Raw genomic sequence first — 17688 nt, forward strand, 5'->3', positions numbered from 1 at the left:
GGGCCATTTCGATTTCTGTGTGACGTGAGGCAGGGGTTCAGCTCCCTGCCTCTGTGTGCGGGCGCCCCGCTGTCCCAGCCCCATTTGTTCGCAGGGCTCTTGTTTCCCCACCGAGAGGCCTGGGTGCCCTGGCTGAAAAGTCAGGTGGCTGCTGATGAACAGGCTCTTAGCCTGTTCCACCGACTGCACCAGGGACACACTGGCCTGGCGACCGCTGCTTCACAGTGCGTTTCGAAATGGGGTGTGCAAGCCCTCTGCTTCAGTCCTTCTGTAGGATTGTGTTTGTTCTCCCAGATCCTTTCCAACTCCACATGAACTTAAGACACTCTATGTGACAATTGTCCAGAGACATTTTGTGGCTGCGTGAGCCCTGTCAGCTGTCCTTACCCCCTGCACTTGGAATACCAGGCTGCAGAGACATGGCCGATGGCCCTGCTGCTCGAGGGCGGCGGCCCCAAGCCTGCAGTCCACACAGCAGGGTCTTACCAGGGCGCCACCACCATAGGCTCGTCCTGCACGGAAGTCTCCCCTCGGTCCTGACCCAATGCACACACTTTAAAATACGTACTGGGAGAAGGCAGGCTGGCCTGGGGCAGGGCAGGGGGCTGCTCCTGTGTGAGAGTAGATCAACAGAGCTGGCCCACGGGGCGGGGCTCACTGCCTCTTTCTGGGTGGCAGCTCCCCAGACCACTGGTGCCGGTGTCGGGGGCTAAGGCCCAGCCGCCCAGAAGCCCTGCAGGGGGAGGGTCTGAGGAGCCTCAGTGCTCCCTCCAACTCCCTGATAGCAGGTGACAAGCTTGGGAACCTTCTTCTCCTCCTCATCAGAGCCTTAGCTGTGCTCTTGGGGTGCCTGGGGCTCTCTGGGATCCCCCTTTCCTTGAGAAAGAAAAGTCTAGCAGCTTCTAGAGAGAAGGAGAAGCCTGTCCTGCAAGGAAACGAGAATAAGACTGACACCAGTGTCAGCAGCACAGACAGAAGGTGACTGCGGAGTAGCACGTGAAGCGCCTGAAGGAGGGAACTTTGAACCCTGAGATTTATACCCAGGGTATAAACTAGAAGAGCCAGGGAGAGCGTTTCCAGGCACACGGGGACTCAGGAGTTTGGCCAGATTGGGTCCCAACCAGCACTTTGTGAAGCTGATGTGCTGGTCATACACTTTTGCCAAGGGTCGGGCACAGCCCAGACACTGAGGGTCCAAGTGAGAGGACTGGCCCTGCAGGATGGCATGCCTTACCAGAGAGACTGCTGTGAAGTCATTGGTGTGGGCACAATGACAGTGAAGCCCTGAAAAGGACAGGTGAGTCCAGAACCTTTGGCTGGGACCAGTGGAGCGACACCTGACTACGACATGTCAGTGCAAATCAGCCCCAGCAGGTGCACTTCACGCCTGCTCCCCCAGCATGGTCCGCGAGCCTGGCGCCAGCAGGCCCTGGCGAGGCCGTGGATCGATCACCCTGGTCCCTGCTGGAGGGGCTGCAAGCAGAGAGACCCCCATGGAGAACAGTGGAGCCATCCCTGCATTTGGGGACTTCTCACATTCCCAGCCCTGCCACTCCCCCCCGGGGCCTGAAGACTCGTGCTTGAGCGTCACAGTGGCTCCGCCGAGGACTCCCGAGTGCCTGCGTGCCCTCCGGGCAGAGAGCAGCAGAGAGCGGCCCAGCCTCGGCAAGGCTCTGTTGGACGGGTGTCCAGCAGTGACAGTGAATGGGCAGCAGCTGCACGTGGCAGCCCTGGCCACCTGCAGGGCGCCTGTCCCATTGTAAGTCTGAAATTGCACCCAGCCAGACGCTCCCCTGTGACGCCGCCTCCCACCTCCACTACCGATGCTGCCTGGCTCATGGGGACGGACGCGGGCTCAGGTTCCGGGTCAACAGGTCATTCATCCAGCAACAGTCCCTGACTGGACAACTGAATGGAGGCGCAGCCCGGCCCGGCCCCGACTGTGACAGGGACTGAAGCCCAGGGCTGACGGTGTGCACCTGCAGGCCCTAGGGATGTTTTCTCGCTACAGCCTACAATCAGCCCCATTGTGGCCACCCCAGAGCACACATGTGTCAGGCAGTACTGCAGGTGGCAGTGATGCCTGGGACCCAGGAAGGCGGTTCCCCTCCCTGGAGTTCCTGAGTTTTAGGATGCAAACCAGCTGACAAGCCACCATTGGTGGAAACGCCAGCCAGAGGCAGCCCCTCACTGCTTTGTGACTGATGGCCTCAGCCGCCTCGGCCTCTGCAAACCAGCCCTCTCAGAGTCATGGGGATGATGGCTGCCTTGGGCCTCGCCTGCACTGTGGTATCACCGTTGTCAGGTGCACCTGTGGTGCAGGTGCTGTGAATGTAGTGTCCTGGGGGCTGGCAGTTGGCATATAGTGACTGCATACTCAAAGGAGGCATCTGGGGTGCTCGGTTGCTCGCTCCTGAGGGCTCTGCCTTCTTCAGGCCCAATGGGTGGGTAAGCCCAGTCTCAGCCTGTGGCTAACCCAGTAGAAGGTTGCTGGGCCCTGGGAGGACTGTCCCTAGGGAAACACGGCCCCGAGGGTTAGAGCAAAGCAAAGGGAGAACGGCCCCTGGTCTGTGCTGTCCAAGGAGACCTGCCTGTGCTGACGCCCTGCAGGGCTACACCAGCCAGGACTCTCCTGAGGGAGAACGGGGACAGGTTGGGGAGTCTAAGCCCACCGTCAGCAGGGGCCCTGCTGGCCTTCACAGCATTCCCCGCCCCACTGATTCCTTCCCTGCTGCTCAGCATGCTCCTCTGAGGGACGGCCGGGGGGGTGGGGTGGGGGGGGGCAGGTGGGCCCTGCCCTGTGCAGACGGATGGGGCAGGTCTGGGCAGCTGGTCTGTAACAGGATAGGGTGCCAGTGCCTCCTCTCCTGGCTGGGACTTCTGGCTGCCCCTGGGCTGGGCCCTGTGCCTCTCACTCCCACTCGGGGTGCTCAGCCCTGGGAGTCTGTTCCTGTTGACTTACTTCCCATGTCCTTGTTGCTGTCGCGTTCGGGAAGCTGGGGGGCCAGGCTGGCCTGCTCAAGGGCGTCTTCCAGCTGCACCAACACCGTGGGTTCTAGGAGAAACCAGGACCTGCAGTGCTGACCACGTGGCCTGCTGCCTCACGCCCAGGACTGTCCCTGGGCTGCCTTCCTGAGCTGCTTCTCTCCCAGGGTGAGGGGTGGAAAGGGCTGTCCCTGTTGGGAGCCCTGTGTGACGGGAGCAGGACATTCACTTACCTGATGGCTCCCCAACTTGGGCACAGAACCCATGGGCTGGGACTCTCTCCCATAGGACCTACTTTTCCCCAGGCCCAACCCTCAGCTCCTGTTCCACCCTCTGCAGGGACCAGCTTCCACTGTGCCCCAGCCACCCCAGCCACGCCCCAGCCGCCCCAGCCGAAGCTTCTCAGTGAAGGTCACCAGTGGCCTGAGGCAGGGCTCCATCTCTTGCCTGACCTCCTGGCCTCAGCCTTCTAAGCATCCTTCCAACTCTCCTCTCCTGCCTCCCTCAGCTTCTTGGGGGGCAATCATACCTCCCCCCACCTCGTATCTGCACACTCGGCCACCGCTTACTGCAAGTCAGCTTCTCTGCAGGTCCCTGCCTGCACCCTCCCCCATCCTGGTCCCCACAGACGGCGGACACCTGCCTTCCCTCATCACTCCCTGGTGCACACTGTTCCCCTATTCAGGGAAATCTCCCCAGTGCTGTCGGTGGTGGAGACTTCTCACTGGGTGGTGATGAGGTCGTCTGCCAGAGAATTCTCTGAGGGTGGGCCTCCCCCATCTGGGTTTCAGGGGGGGGGGCCCTACTATGCTGGGTGTGAGGGGCCAGAGCATCTGGACCTGTCCCTCGCACACGCCCTGTGCCTCTGGGCTGGGTGGAGAGGCACAGTGGCTGCTGCAGGTGGCCCTACTAGTTCGGGCCCAGCAGGACCTAAACCCAAAGGCTCTGCTCCTAACCTGGGTCATGATCGAAACGTGATGGGCCATGAGCTCCTGGGACCGTGGTGTGCGTGCCTGTCGCCTGCTGCTGGTCAGCAGGGTTCTACTGCACAGGCTGGAGCTGGTCTGAGAGCCACTCTGAGTGGCAGCACCTCAGACCTAGTCATGCCCTCCTGTCTGCGCTCTCCAGCAACATGCAGGACCCGGCGTGGCCTGAGATGCTTCTGACACACTCACTGTAGTCCTGTCACTTGCTCAGTCAGCAGCCTGCACCCTCACCCACATGGCTGCCTTGGGAAAGCCCCCGGGACTCCAGGGGCTTGGACACTGCGTGTCGGCCCTGTGGCCCAGGGCCTCTGGTGCCATCCTGCGCTGGGGCCAGGTGGGTGGCAGTGAGGCCACTAGGGTTGACTGAGGCACTCACGTGGTCTCACGGGGACTGATTGGCCAGGGGAGCCACTGAGCTTGGCACTCACTCGTCCTCTGCTGTCCACGAGCTCTGAGAACCTGTTGGCAAAGTCACCAGGGTCACCACGTAGAGCTCTGTGCCTGGGGCCGCACAAGGTGACCCCGGGGGGGCTGATGGCAGAGGTGTGTACCTGGGGGCCTGGGTTGGCATTTCCGGGGCCCCTCGGTCGTTGAGCAGACGCAGCTCTGGTAGGCGCCCAGGGGCCGGTCTGTTTCTGAGCACCCGTGGGTGTAGTCCTTCCCGGTGCCAGCGTCTGTCAGTACTGTCCCTTGGGGCTGAGGGCAGCAGCGGGTGACATGGGGGGGTGTTGGCCATGTAAGGCACGTCTGGGGCTTCCCTTTGCCTCACCCCACCCCACTGCCCCAATGCCCAGAGAGAGCTGAGGGGACTGGACTGTCCCTGTAGCCAATGGCATCTTTGTGGCCGAGAAGCCCTGGAGCCCACTGCCCCCAAGGAGGAACCACAGTGTCCCTGCTGGGGAGCAGACACTGCTGGGCCATGTTGAGGGGCTGGTCTGGGCCCCACCCTGGGCCTAGGTTCTCTAGCTTTGGGGTGGGGCTAGGACTCCACCCACTGGACTCCCTTGGTGGAGGCCCCACCCCACACTTGCCCAAGAGTGGTGCTGCTCTGTGGGTTCTTGTCGCCTAACCGTGTCCCCTAACTACATGATTCAGTCCCCCTCCCCTGGGAACTCCCCCCCATCTGGCCAGCTCACAGAGGGGCCAGCCTGCCCTGCTACACTGGCCAGTGTACCTGGAGCGGAGCTGGGTCCGACTCCCTGGGCAGGCTGCCTGCTCAGACACACTGCCTTGCACAGTGCCATGAGGAAGCTTTAACGCCTGAGCAGGGCCCTGCAGGACCTCAGTGGGGCCTGAGGGGCTTCCGTGCATCTCGGGGCAGGCCCACATCCGCAGTATGGCCCTTTGGGGCCTCCCCGCTCCTGAGCTGCACCCCCTTTCTGTGCCTGTCCTGGCCTCTTTCCCCTGCGGCTGTCCAGCGATTCCTTGTGGTGGGCCTGGCTGCAAGGCTGCTCCCTGGGCCCCTCCACACTGCCCATTCTCAGCGCCTGTTTTCAGTGATGCCCTGTGATCACCGCTCGGCTTGTCTGGGCCCCATAGGGGTGGACGGCACAGGTGGGGAGCAAGGCGCTCCTTTTCCAAGTCCTGTTGTGCTGGCACAGCACCAACTGTGTGACCCACTGCTTCTCACTCACGGGCTCTCCCGTGGTGACACAGTCCTGTTCTAGGCCGCTTGTCTGACATCCCTTGGACAGTGTGGTCATGCCAGGTAAGGGTCTTGGGGAACAGGTGGCCCACACGGCCACCCTGGGCCTGCAGCCCTGCACTCACAGGTGATGATATAAAGGTGTGCAGGCTCGCTGTGCAGCTCGCTGCCCTCAGTGCCCTGCACGGCTGTCACCGAGAGCTGGTGCCGCCTCCCGGGCAGCAGGTCCCGCACCGTGTAGGAGACCAGCCTCCCATTGGGGATGTAGCGGCTCTTGGTGCTCTGGCTGGTGGTCACGTTGATGACGTACGCCTCCAGGGAAGTGCCCAGAGCAGGGGCGTCCCAGACCACGTGGGCAGAGGTGGCTGTGACTCGGGCGGCGGTCAGGTTTGCCGGCGGCAGGGGCCCTAGAAGAGGCACAGAGGGGGGCGGGCGGGGTGAAGGGGATGGTGGGGTTGCGCACTCAGGACAGTTTACAGATCTGACACAGACCGCCAGAACCTCATTTGAAGCCAGATTTAGTTACTATAGATGTTGCTGTGGTCCTGAAGGATTGGGGGGTGCCTGTTGTACCCCCTCCTGCCCTGAGAGTCACCCCCACAGTGCCGCCCACCAGCACCCAGCAAGGCCCTGAGTCTTCTCGCCATCAGCATCCCCCCCGTGTGAAACTTCTAACGTGCGTGGGCCTGGCCCCACACCCCTCCCCCTGGGACACAGTAAGGGGAGCAGGCCCCAGCACGCAGGGGCCAAGTGAGGGCTTAAGCCTGGGCTGACTCCCTGCCCCATCTGGCCAGGCCCTGCTCACACCTTCCCTCTCACCAAGACACTCGTCCCTGCCCCCCACCTGGTTTGCATGTTCACCATTGACAGCATGGTGCCTGTCCGACCCATGAACTGGGGAGGAAGGGGCAGTGAGGGCCGGTCTGCTCCCCATGAGACATCACGGAGCTCTGCAGAGTGGAAAGCATGGCATCCTTGCCAACTGCCCCTTCTCTCAGTGACCCCGTTTGTGAGAAGCTCAAGAGCCATTGGGTGTGAAGGTCATCCCCACAGGAGGGGACCAGAGCTCTGGGCACGCCACCACGTGGGGCATGCACAGCCAGGGCTGAGGCTCTGGTGTCCTGGCCTCTGGGGAGGACGGGGCGGGGGGTGGGGTGGAGAGCCCCTGAGGGCCCTGCTCGCGTGTGCGGCCACACTGTGTACTCACGGGTCCACACACTCAGTGGGGTGGAGGCCAGGCTCTCAGTGCGGTGCTCCTGCCCCCCAAGTCCGCTGAGGGTTGTCACCCGGATGGTGTACCTACTTCCGGGCAGCAGAGCCCTGCAGAGAGAGAGGACAGGACGGTTTTGGGCTTCGTGTCCAGCTCTGCCCTGGACTGCGGCTCCTCCACAGCAGGGGTGACTGGGGCTGTGGGTGGCCCCACTGCTGATGGCCCTGGTGGCCTCTGTGAGGGCAGGTTTGTGGCCTGAGACCTGGGTACTCCTTGGTGGGAAGCTGTTGTCCGGTGCAGGCTTGTGTGCAGATAGCAAAAGGGCCCGTGGCTAGAATTCCCAGGAGGCCTCACTGCCCCTAATGTTTCTGCAAAGGGTGGTTCACACCTCCTCCTGGAGCCTAGAGGCTCCCCAGGCAGAGGGCACCCGGGGCCAGCCCCACAACCCTGGGTACCGTGACTCCCGTGGGCCCCTCACATGTGTCATCACAGCTGCTGGCTCCATAGGGGGCAGGGGGCTCTGGGAACTCACTCCACACCCCTAATTCTCCATGTGGGCCTCTTCCCTCCCATGTGCAGTGACATTTCTCTGTCATGGGTCGGCTGTGCATGTGGCCTCGGTTGCATCCTGGGAGATCTCCCAGCGAGCCAGGGGTCGTCTTGGGGACCCCAGCACAGTCATTTCAGTCTTTGAAAGTGGGCAGGATGCGGATCAAGAAAAGTCACAGCAACACTTAAGGGGACCAGAGTCCCATCTCCAGCACAGACGACTGGTTAGAGACAACAAACATGGCTGGAAAAGACTGGTCTTGACGAGTCTGCGGATTAGAGACGTTCGGGGGTGCGTGTAGGCCAAAGGATGCACAGGGCCAGAGCCCCGCGTGCACGGCACCTGCACTCCACACTCTCCTCCTGGGACCTTGGCCCCCCACCTGCTCGGGCTGCACGCTGCTGCACTGTCCTGCTGAGCCCATCTGGACGTCCGTCGTCAGAGGCGGTCACTGGATGGGAGTCTCCTCTGCCACAGCTGTGTTTGCTCTGCAGGCCCCGGAACCCAGGGCACTGTGTGGCCGGGGCCTTCCCTCCCCGGACACTGGCAGCTAGCCCCCTTCCTCACTCTCTTGTCCAGTACTGCCTGCCCACGCAGGGTCGGAACAACCCAGGGCTCCGTCGTGCTCCTGACCCCAAGGGGCCTTGCGCCTGAGACCCATGTGGGTCATGAAAGGGGTTGTTTCGATCAGCAGTTCATTTGAGTTTTCATTATTCTTGATCATGACCTTGGGGACAAGAAGTTTATGTGCTTAGCTGAAGGTTCAAATGCATCGCTTGCCTGTTCTTTCCCTCTCAGGGCATCTGTGTGACTGGGCTGGCCACCAGGAGGCCAGCCTGCCTCGCTCTGTGCAGGAACACCGCCCCATGTTTCAGGGAACCCCTGCTCTTTGGGGCCTTTAAACCCCCATCTGGCAGTCCCATGAGGAGGCAGAGCTGGGGCTGAGGGTGGCCGTGCTCAGTGTGGACAGCCAGGTGCTGGGTAGACAGGAGGGCTGGGGGGGAGAGAGGGAGACTGGCCAGCCCCTCACCCAAATGTGAATGTGTCCACACTCCTGTCCACATCGGTGGACTGGTCCTCTGGGGCCTCGGGATGGCGGATGGACACGCGGACACCGCTGACGGTGGCGTGGCGGGTCCTGTGCAGAGCCCACCGCACGGAGATGGTGCTGGCCGTCACGTTGGTGACCTCAAGGCCCTCGACAGGGCGGGGTCCTGGGGGGCAGAGGGTTGCTCAGCCTCGCCAGCACCTCCTCACTCCTGGGGACGCTCAGGGAGGTGCTGGGGGTCAGAGAGGTGCCGAACAAGGCAGCAGCCCACCAGTCCCTGCTGCGTGGATCGTTTGGCCACAGTGGGGACTTGGTCAGGTGGACACTCTTCAGGCCCCTGCCTGGGGGACTGCTGGAGTCAGCCAACTCCACCAGAGCCAGTAGGTCGGGGCAGGTCCCTCCCATCACCTGCTGAGCCTGGCTCTCCCCCGTCTTTCTCTGGGCTGTGCTGGGCCCGTTGCCTGAGGCCAGGAGAATGCTCCACAACCCAGGGAAGGGGCTCGGCCTGGGCCATATCCAGACCAAGTGGACTGGGATGGGTGCCGCAGCGCCCTAGTCCAGTGGGCAGTGGCTCCTCCTGCCCCACCTTAGTGTCCTGGTGGAGACCCCATTCTGATGGGGGGAGGCGCCTCTTCCTGGCAGACCCCTTGTGGAGCAGCCTCAGAAGTACTTCTTCCTAAAGCTCCACATGAGCCCTCTCCTCCTTTGAGTCCCCAGCACCCCTTCCCCAGCCGCGCTGCGTTCCCCAGTGCTGTCCACCATCCCTAGGCACCCCGTCATGTCCAACTGCCCCGCCCATGACAGCCTTCCCTGCTGTCCCACTGGCTCCCCATGCCTCCCATCGCCGCCCCCTCCGCAGCAGCAGTGTCAGGGTGGCCCCCCGACACCTGGCCTGCCCCCAGCCACATGTGGGCTGGCTCACCTGGGCACCTTCTCCTGGAGCACCCCACCTTCCTCCCCCAGCCTGTTCCCCTCCCACCTCTGTGCCTGGCCTGCGTCTGGGGCCCACGGTGCCTGGGCGGACTCACGCGTGCGGGCGAGCAGTGCCACAGGCCTGCTGATGTCGTTCCTGTTGGTGTTCCGTTTGACCGAGAAGATGGAGATGTTGTAGGCCCTGCCCGCCGCCAGGGCCCGCAGCTGGTGTGAGGAGCGGCTCTGGTCCACAAAGTCAGTGCGGCGGAAGGAGCCATCAGAGGAGGCGTAGGTGACTGCGTACCCATCCAGCACCTGCCTGGCGGCCTGGCCTTCAGGGGGGCGCCAGGAGATGGAGACCCCACTCTCCTCCACTCGGTCCACCTTGAGGGCCCTTGGTGGGAAGAGCTCTTCAGGGTTTCGGTCAAGAACAAGGGAAGGGGGTGGTCAGCTGTGGGCCATGGAAGCCCCGGTCCCCCAAGGTGGCACCCAGGCTGGTGACTCTGGGGCCTGGCTACCCTGGGGCAGACGTGGGCACTACTGGTGGGAACACGCTCCTGACACCACAGGGGACTCCTTCATTTTGGTCTCTGGCCCTTGCTCTGGGAGGGGCTCGTGTGCGTGCGTGACTGTTTAAACCTCCCAGGGCTCATGTGTCCCTCCTTGCTTCTTGGGCACAGCCTGGGTAAGCAACTGTTTAGATGCTCTGCCCTTTGTGGGGTAATCCTTGGACCCTTGGCCTGTCCTCTGGGGTATCTGCTGCCCCCAAGGGGAGAAGGGAGCCTCCAGCACACATGGTGGTACCCTTGTGCCTCACCTTTGGCACAGTCCTTGCCCGTGTAGCCCACTTTGCAGGTACAACTGTGGGACCCGTTGCTGGCCAGGCAGTAGCCATGGCCCCCACAGGGGCTGAAGAAGCAGGGATCACTCACTGCGGGAGAGGGAAGCAGCAGTGAGCTTTGGGGTGTGGCCAGGCCCCCCCCCCCCGCCCTGCTCCCTGCTGTGGTCTGGGCCTTGCTCCTGGGGGGCCAGGTGGTTCCTGTGTGGGTGTGCTTGAGGGTGGACACGGTGGTGCTGTCAGACAGATGTAGGAGGCGGGAGTGGGAGAGGGAACACTCCAGGATGGGGGGCAGGGCCCGCAAGAGGCCTGGCAGGTATGGCCTTTGGACTCCAAGACAGGTCATCCTGCCACAGCCCCAAGCCAGGGTGCCCTGGTGGGCAGTGAATTGGGGTGGGGGGGACACAGTGCTGATCCCTCCATGGCCTCCCCCTGCACTGCAGCTGTGGGTGCCCCTAGTGGACCCGAGGTCCTGGGCCAGCCCCGGGAAATACTTGCAAACACACACCAAGTCACTGATCACTGTCACAGCTGCTGCCCTGTCCTCTGGGGCCCCTGCTTGCCCCAGGCCTGGACAAAGACAGGCCTGTGCTTGTCCCCAGGCAGGCTCCTGTGCACTGCAGTCCTGGGTCACAGACCTTGTCCTTAGGAGCCCCACCCACCCTGTACAGCTGAGTGCTGCCAGCCAGGCCCAGCAGGGGCTAGGGGTGTACCTGCCCCAAAGGCCTTGCCTGTTATAGGAGGGCGGCATGACCACAGGTGGGAGCAGCTTGGCTGAGACAGCCCCAAGGGCAGGGAGTGGGGGGAGGGTGGTGCGTATCAGTGGTCCGGGGCAGTCAGGGCAGGGCCTCCTGGGAGGGAGGAGGCCCTGCCACAGGCTGAGGGGAGGCGATTCCAGGTGTGGGGACAGCGCTGCTTGGACCCCGCTGCTTGGACCCCGGGGCTGCAGGGAGCCCAGCTGTGTAGGGTGGCAGGGGGAGGGCATCCAGGCTTTGCCCCCACCTGTCTCACAGTGGTGGCCGAAGAAGCCCTCTGGGCAGACGCACAGGTAGGCCCCGCCGCCGTTCTCGCACCGGCCTCCGTGCTGGCAGGGGCTGGAGTCGCAGGCGTCCACCTCTGGAGAACACCCAGAGAGTGGGCCCAAGCGGCAAAGGGGTGTCTGGGGGAGGGAGGAGAGGACAGCGGGAAGAAGGGAAGGGGCGGCGGAGAGAGAGGCCAGGCGGGGGCGGCGTGGGCCCTGTGGGGTGAAGTCTCCCTCACCCTTGGCAGACACTTGGCCTGCCCCTCACTCCTCACCTGTGGGGTCCTGCCCCCCAGGGGACCTGTCCAGCAGGGCCAGGGGGGCTGCCTCTCCCCTGTGCTCTCTGAAGGCCCAGGGTCTGCACTTGTAGAAGACAGGTTTTCCTGGGGTGTCTGAGGTGTCACAAGTGTAGGTGAGCACCCAGGTGCCTGGGACCCACCATGCATGGCCCTGACCTGTCTCGCAGTGGACTCCCATGAAGCCTGCAGGGCTCTGGCACCCACAGGCCCGGGGAGGTCCTGCAGGAGCCTCCGCTTTTGCACGTGTCTGTCTCCCCAGAGACAGGACACAGGGCCCTACAAGGGCTTACACAGGCTTACACGACTGTCAGGCCCCTGCCTCACACTTGCCTACTCCACTACCAACCCCACAGAGCCCCCACCCCAGCTACTCCCACACTTCATTGCTCAGGCTCTGCAGGGCCTGACTGGACATCCAGGCCTGGCCTTCCCTGGGGCTCGGAAGCCTTCCTCGAAGCCTGCGGCCCCTGACTGGCCTTCCCTGCACAGGCCGCAGGGGTGGACAGGGCTTGCCCCACAGTGCACCTGGCACTGTCCACTCCCTCCACCAGTTTGGCACACCAACCAGGCATTAGGACTGTGACCTGACCTCTGCAAGCCCCATCTTGCCTGCCCCCAGGCCAGAGTCTGTAAGAGCAGAAGAGGTCAGTCAGCATTTGCCGAACTCCTAATCCCCAGGGGTAGGCGGAGAGAGCTGGCAGGGGCCTGGGCGCGTGGGGAAGGCCCAGTCAGGGAGAGGAGTGGCTGGGGCAGGTGACCACAGTAGGGCACTGCTGTGCCTCACGCCATGGCCAGTCTGCTGGAGCTGCTGCCTCGTGGTGAGGGCCAGGCCATCTTACCCAACTCACAGCGGGCTCCTTCATGGCCTGGGCTGCAAACGCACAGGTACCCGGCGATTTGGTCCTGGCAGGAGCCCCCATGCAGGCACGGCTGGGACTGGCACTCGTCAGTTTCTGGGAGAGAGGCGCACCCAGGTTGTAAGCACCAGGAAAGACCCGAGAATAAAGCCATTATTAGAGGCAGTGACATGAAGCCAAGTTAGGATGGCCGCAGGCGGGTTTGTTCCCAGGAGCTGGGTGGACTGTGAGGTCCCTGTGGTACTGGGGGACAGCAGACTCCGGGGTGGGCACCAATGATGGGAGGGACGTGCACAGAGCAGACCAGAGACTCAGTCCTGGGCCTTGTCCCTGGATAATGCTGTTGAGGGGACTCAATCCCACAGCTCCAGGTGGACGGACCCAATCTTGCCAATTCAATATGTAACGGTCATGGACAAAACCAGTGAAATGGGGTTGTGTCCTCTGCTTTAAAGTGTTTGTCCCGGTTTTTCTGAAACTGGGAGTTGTGCTCCTGAATTCGAAATGTTCACTTTAGAAAAGATTAATTTGAATGCTTAACATGTAAGTGAATACACGGTAATGACGTGACACCCAGGCCTGCACCCGGCCTGGGTGCCAGGATGCTGACAGCCTCCCAAGGTCACGTGTGCCTGTGTGGGGCCACGTGTCCCCACCTTGGGTGACTCGAGTGACTGTGTTTCTTTGTGCCTCTTCACGTTTTATGAGTTGCCTAAACAATGCTGCATATAGCTTTGCTTTTGCTATTTATGAACTTTGGACGTTGTGGTATATGCTCTCTCCTCTGTCCACACTACATTAACATTTCCCTGTCACTGTGGGTCTCTCCCTTCCAAGGCTGTATAGCATTCTGAGTGTACCACGCTTTATCGATCCTTGTTTGGTGCATATTTGGTCGGTTCTAGACTTGCTGCTATTGCAAACAAAATGTTCCTGTGTGTCTTCTTTCCTACTTCCCGGTGTGGATGTGCACCGAGAGCAGAGTTGCCGGGACACGGTGCATATGAACAGTCAGCTTGGCGGGCAAATTACCACGTGGTGGTCAGGGTGCTTGAACAGTTCACACTTCCTCACAGCCCTGTGGGTCCACATCCTCACAACACGCGGGCCTCCTTGACCCGGAGGTCTGGCCGACTGCATGCACATCGGTGCTTTTGCTTTGCACTTGGGTGGTTGCTGCATTTTCTACAGTTGGGGGCTTTCTGCACCCCTCTCCCATGAAATGCTTGTTCATGTGTTTTGCAGAATTTCCTGTTGGGTCCATTGTTTCTCATTGATTCATAGTGTTCTCTATATATTCTTGAAAGTGCTTTATAGCTTATACTTCACTTTCTTCTTTAAGGTTGATGAATTTAAGTTCCTAATTTTTACACAGCAATTTGTCCATTTTTTCTTTTATAGTTAATGCTTCTTTTTTCTTGCTTAAGGACTCTTTCCTTACCCCAAGGCCAAAAAATTACTTACCTATACTTTCCACACAAAAATATATGGTTAAAAAAGCATTTAAAACCTTAATTCCCAAGGGAATTAGTTGTTGTGCATGGTAATAAGTGGGAAACCAGTGTAACATTTTCCCGAGTGTGTGACCATTTTATTCCAGACATCCCGAAGATTTTCTCATGCTTTTTAGAGATATAGTTTCACATGTACGTCCATAATGAATTTCACACGTAGAAGTTTTTCATGTGTTTGATACTGTAATATAATTTTGTTTCATTTCCTTTCCCAAGAGTTCACGGCTAGAATCTGAAAATATAATTGGTTCTGTGTATTGACTGTATGCTGTGATCTAGTTGAATTCATGTATTAGTTCCAGGGCTTCTTTTGTAGAGTCTCCTTAGGGTTTGCTGTGTTAATGGTTGTGTCCTCCTTGCTCCTTCCCTTTAGCAGATACACCGTTTATTTCCCCTTCTTGTCTGTGGTCCAGGATCATGTTGGCAGCAGTGGTGAGGTGGGCCCTTCAACCTCACTGCTGATGACGGCAGAAAGCCTTTCGCCATTAACTGTTTTGTCAGCTCTGGGGTGCCATTTATCAGGGTGAAGGAATTCTCTTCTACTCTGAGTTTATTAAGAATCTTTAATAATAGTTGAATTCAGTCACATGATTTTTCTGCATCTGCTGAGGTGATTGTATGGTTTTCTCTGTCCTCTCCGAAGACGATGCATTACACTGATTGGTATTCACATGTCAAACCGGGGCCCGATGTGTCATCTTCTTTCACGTAGTACTGGGTTCCATTTAGTAATGTTTTGCTAGGGCTTTTGCATTTATGTCATAAGGAATGTGTTCTGCTCTGTGACGTCATCTTCTATAAGGTCAGTTTTGGCCTAAAGTGAGCAGACAGACGCTCCTTCCTCCTGCGTTTTCTGGAGGCTCCCACAGTGTGGGGTCCCTCAAATGCTCGATGAAACCCACGCGTGTTCTAAAAGTCTGACCCCTCCACTTTCTCTGCAGGAAGGTTTTTATCACAAATTAAATAAATTTGTAAATTATAAATATGAATAAGGGATACTGACAGTTTCTATTTCTTCCCCTGCCAGTTCTGGTAATTTGTGTCTTGTCCTTGAACACCTTATCCATCCATTGCTTCTAGGTTGTCAGATATCTTGCCCTAAAGTCACAGTGCTTTAAACATTGGTAGGATCTTTAGTGATGTCTCTTCTGTCATTCTGATATTGCCCATTTTCCTTTTTTTATTGGTTGGTCTTTTAAAAAATATTTTATTTATTTATCTTTAGAGGGGAAGGGAAGGAGAGAGGGAGAGAATATCAATCTATGGCTGCCTCCCATGTAACCCCTGCTGGGAACTGGCCTGCAACCCAGGCATGTGCCCTGACTGGGAATCGAACCGCGATCATCTGGTTCACAGGCCCGCGCTCAATCCACTGAGCTACACCAGCCAGGACTATTGGTTGGTCTTACTAGAGGTTTATCTAGTTCACTGACTTTACAAGGAACCAGATTATGGTTTCATTGATTCTTCTCTGTATATGTATTTTTATCATTAAATTCTCTAAATGTTGCTGATATATAAAAATGCAATTAGTTTTGTTGTAACTTATATCCACTAGACACGCTACATTGCCTATCATTTTCAGCAGTTTGCCTGTGGATTAAAAGACAACCGTACCAGCTGCGAGCACTGCTATTTTTGCCTCCTCCTTTAGCACTTTTGGCGTTAATATCTTTTTCTTACTTCACTGCATTGGCTGGTACTTCCAGTACAATACTGGTTAGACCTAGTAATAATGGGCTCCCATTTTAAGGGGCATGTTTCTCTATTTAGGGTCATGTTTATTCTGGGTTTGAGAAGAGGCATAAGTAAGTTACCTCAGATGCTAATCTCCTTCCCGTTGTACCTCAGCATTACAGAAGAACTGCATTTGAATCCCAGATGAACTTCTTGTATAACAAGGACCAGGCAGCTCTGTTCCACAGCTCTCTGGATGTGGCCTGAACTGTTCCCTGTTTAAGCCTGCAGAGCGTCACTGTCCTGCTCACAGGGTGTGGCCATTCTAGCTCTGCCTGGCCAAAGTGTACTTCTCTGTAGGGTAGCAAGCGTCTGGGGATCACATGGGCTCGGCCCTTCTCTCTCCTAAGTTTTCCCTTCAGTAAAGCATTTTTAACCACCATTTGGCCCTAGAGGGTTGTGTGTATGCATCCTTTTATTTTTATTTGGATAAGGAGGTACATTTTTATCCTTGCTTGGTAAGACTTTATTTCATGAATGGGCATGAATTTTGTCAAGTGCTTATTGTGCATTTGTTGAGATTCTTACAATTTTTCTTCTTCAGTTGGTTAATGTAGCAGATTTTTTTAGTATCAAACTATTCTTTCAGCACGCCCACTTGATAGTGGTGTAGCTAGTCTTGGTAGACGGTTGAATTTCTGCATTTCTGTTCGTATGTTTTATGGACCCGTAATTTTACTCCCTCCAACTGTCCCTACCTGGTGTTGGTTCAGGACTTCGCTGGCCTCCTGGAAGGGGCTGGTCTGTGGTCTTTGTGTCCTCCTCTCTGGAGAAGGCCGTCTAATGCTCAATGGTCTGTTCTTGGCTGTGTGGTAGGATTTTCCTGTTTGGGCCTGGTGTTTCTTTGTGGGAAAATGCTTCAATTTCTTTAGTTATAGAATTATGTAGATTTTCTATACTTCCTGGAGTCATTTTTGGCAAGCTATATTTTTCTGTGTGTGTAATATCCATTTTTTCTAAGGCTTCAGATTTGTTTGTATAGACTGGTCAGTAGTACTCCCTTACCTTTTTTACTCTCCGGTGTATCTCTGGCTATCACCTGCGGCACAGATAAAGATTTAAATTCGTGCTCTTTTTTTCCTGGTCAGTCTGGATAGAGATTCGCCCCCTTTAGTGAGCTCGTCAGAGAACCAAGGCCAGTGCTGCGTATCTCGTCCGTCGTGGCTCTGACTCATTTCATTAGTTGTGGCTCTTGCTTGCGGCGCCTCCTTCCTCGGTGTCACGTGCTGTCCCCTGACTGCTGGGGTCAGACAGTGAGTCTTCAGTTTGGACTCTTCTGATGTGCGCGTTTAAGGCTCTCAGTTTCCCACAAAGCATGGCTTTTGCTGCATCACATGTTTCGACATAGAAAGTGATCATTATTACTCATTTAAACAATATGTTCACTGGCCATGTGATTTCTTCTTTGATATATGAACTATTTCAGTATCTTTAAAAATGTCTAAACATAGAGAATTAAACATTTATCTCCTTGTTCTACAAAAATTAACTTTTTTGTTTGGAGAATGAATTAGTTCAAATTGTTAATGATATTTTTCAAATCTTCTTTTTGCTGATTGATTGATTGATTGATTGGTTTTTGCTCCTTAACCTGAACTGAGAGGAGATCCAAACTTCCCCCATATTATGGTGAACCTGTCAGTTTCTTCCTTCGGTCTGTTCATTTTTGCCTTGTATATTTTGAGACTTGTATCTGATGTTTGAATGTTTATAACAGTTGTATCTTCTTGGTGAACTGGAAAGAAACCCTCCCCATCCATAACGATGCTTCCTGTCTACAGTCTATTTTGTCTGAGGGTAACGTAGCTGCACCCACCATATTTTGATGGGTCGTCACCTGACTCCCCTGTACTTTGTCATGCTGTGTCCTTATGCTTGAGGGATCTCTCTTGGAAGGGCTTGGAGCAGGAGGCGCGGCCTGAGCTCCGACCTTGGGCCCTTCCCTCCTGGCCTTATCTTCCTGGTCTTCAGAGTCTGCTGCTCGGAGGACGGGGAGCCCTTAGTGAAAGGTCCAGAGCAGAGCTAATGCTGGCCATCCCCACCATCACCACGGGTCATAGCCTCACTTCTCCAGAACAAAGGAAGC

General features: G+C 57.5%; 1 protein-coding gene across 1 annotated transcript in view; it reads right to left on the reverse strand.

Moving 5' to 3' along the window:
• Positions 1-17688, reverse strand: part of SNED1 (sushi, nidogen and EGF like domains 1) — a 56177-nt gene that overhangs the window by 13652 nt on the left and 24837 nt on the right. Inside the window, 13 exon segments of the mRNA XM_037069285.1 lie at positions 2963-3055; positions 4348-4430; positions 4523-4667; positions 5742-6023; positions 6824-6936; positions 8407-8590; positions 9453-9746; positions 10154-10267; positions 11177-11290; positions 11651-11709; positions 11711-11745; positions 12020-12036; positions 12334-12447. Of these exon segments, the coding sequence (XP_036925180.1) occupies positions 2963-3055; positions 4348-4430; positions 4523-4667; positions 5742-6023; positions 6824-6936; positions 8407-8590; positions 9453-9746; positions 10154-10267; positions 11177-11290; positions 11651-11709; positions 11711-11745; positions 12020-12036; positions 12334-12447 (1647 nt within the window).

This window comes from Sturnira hondurensis, unplaced genomic scaffold (genome assembly GCF_014824575.4).
Source record: "Sturnira hondurensis isolate 20B ecotype Veracruz unplaced genomic scaffold, ASM1482457v3 Scaffold0018493, whole genome shotgun sequence".
NCBI lineage: Eukaryota > Metazoa > Chordata > Mammalia > Chiroptera > Phyllostomidae > Sturnira > Sturnira hondurensis.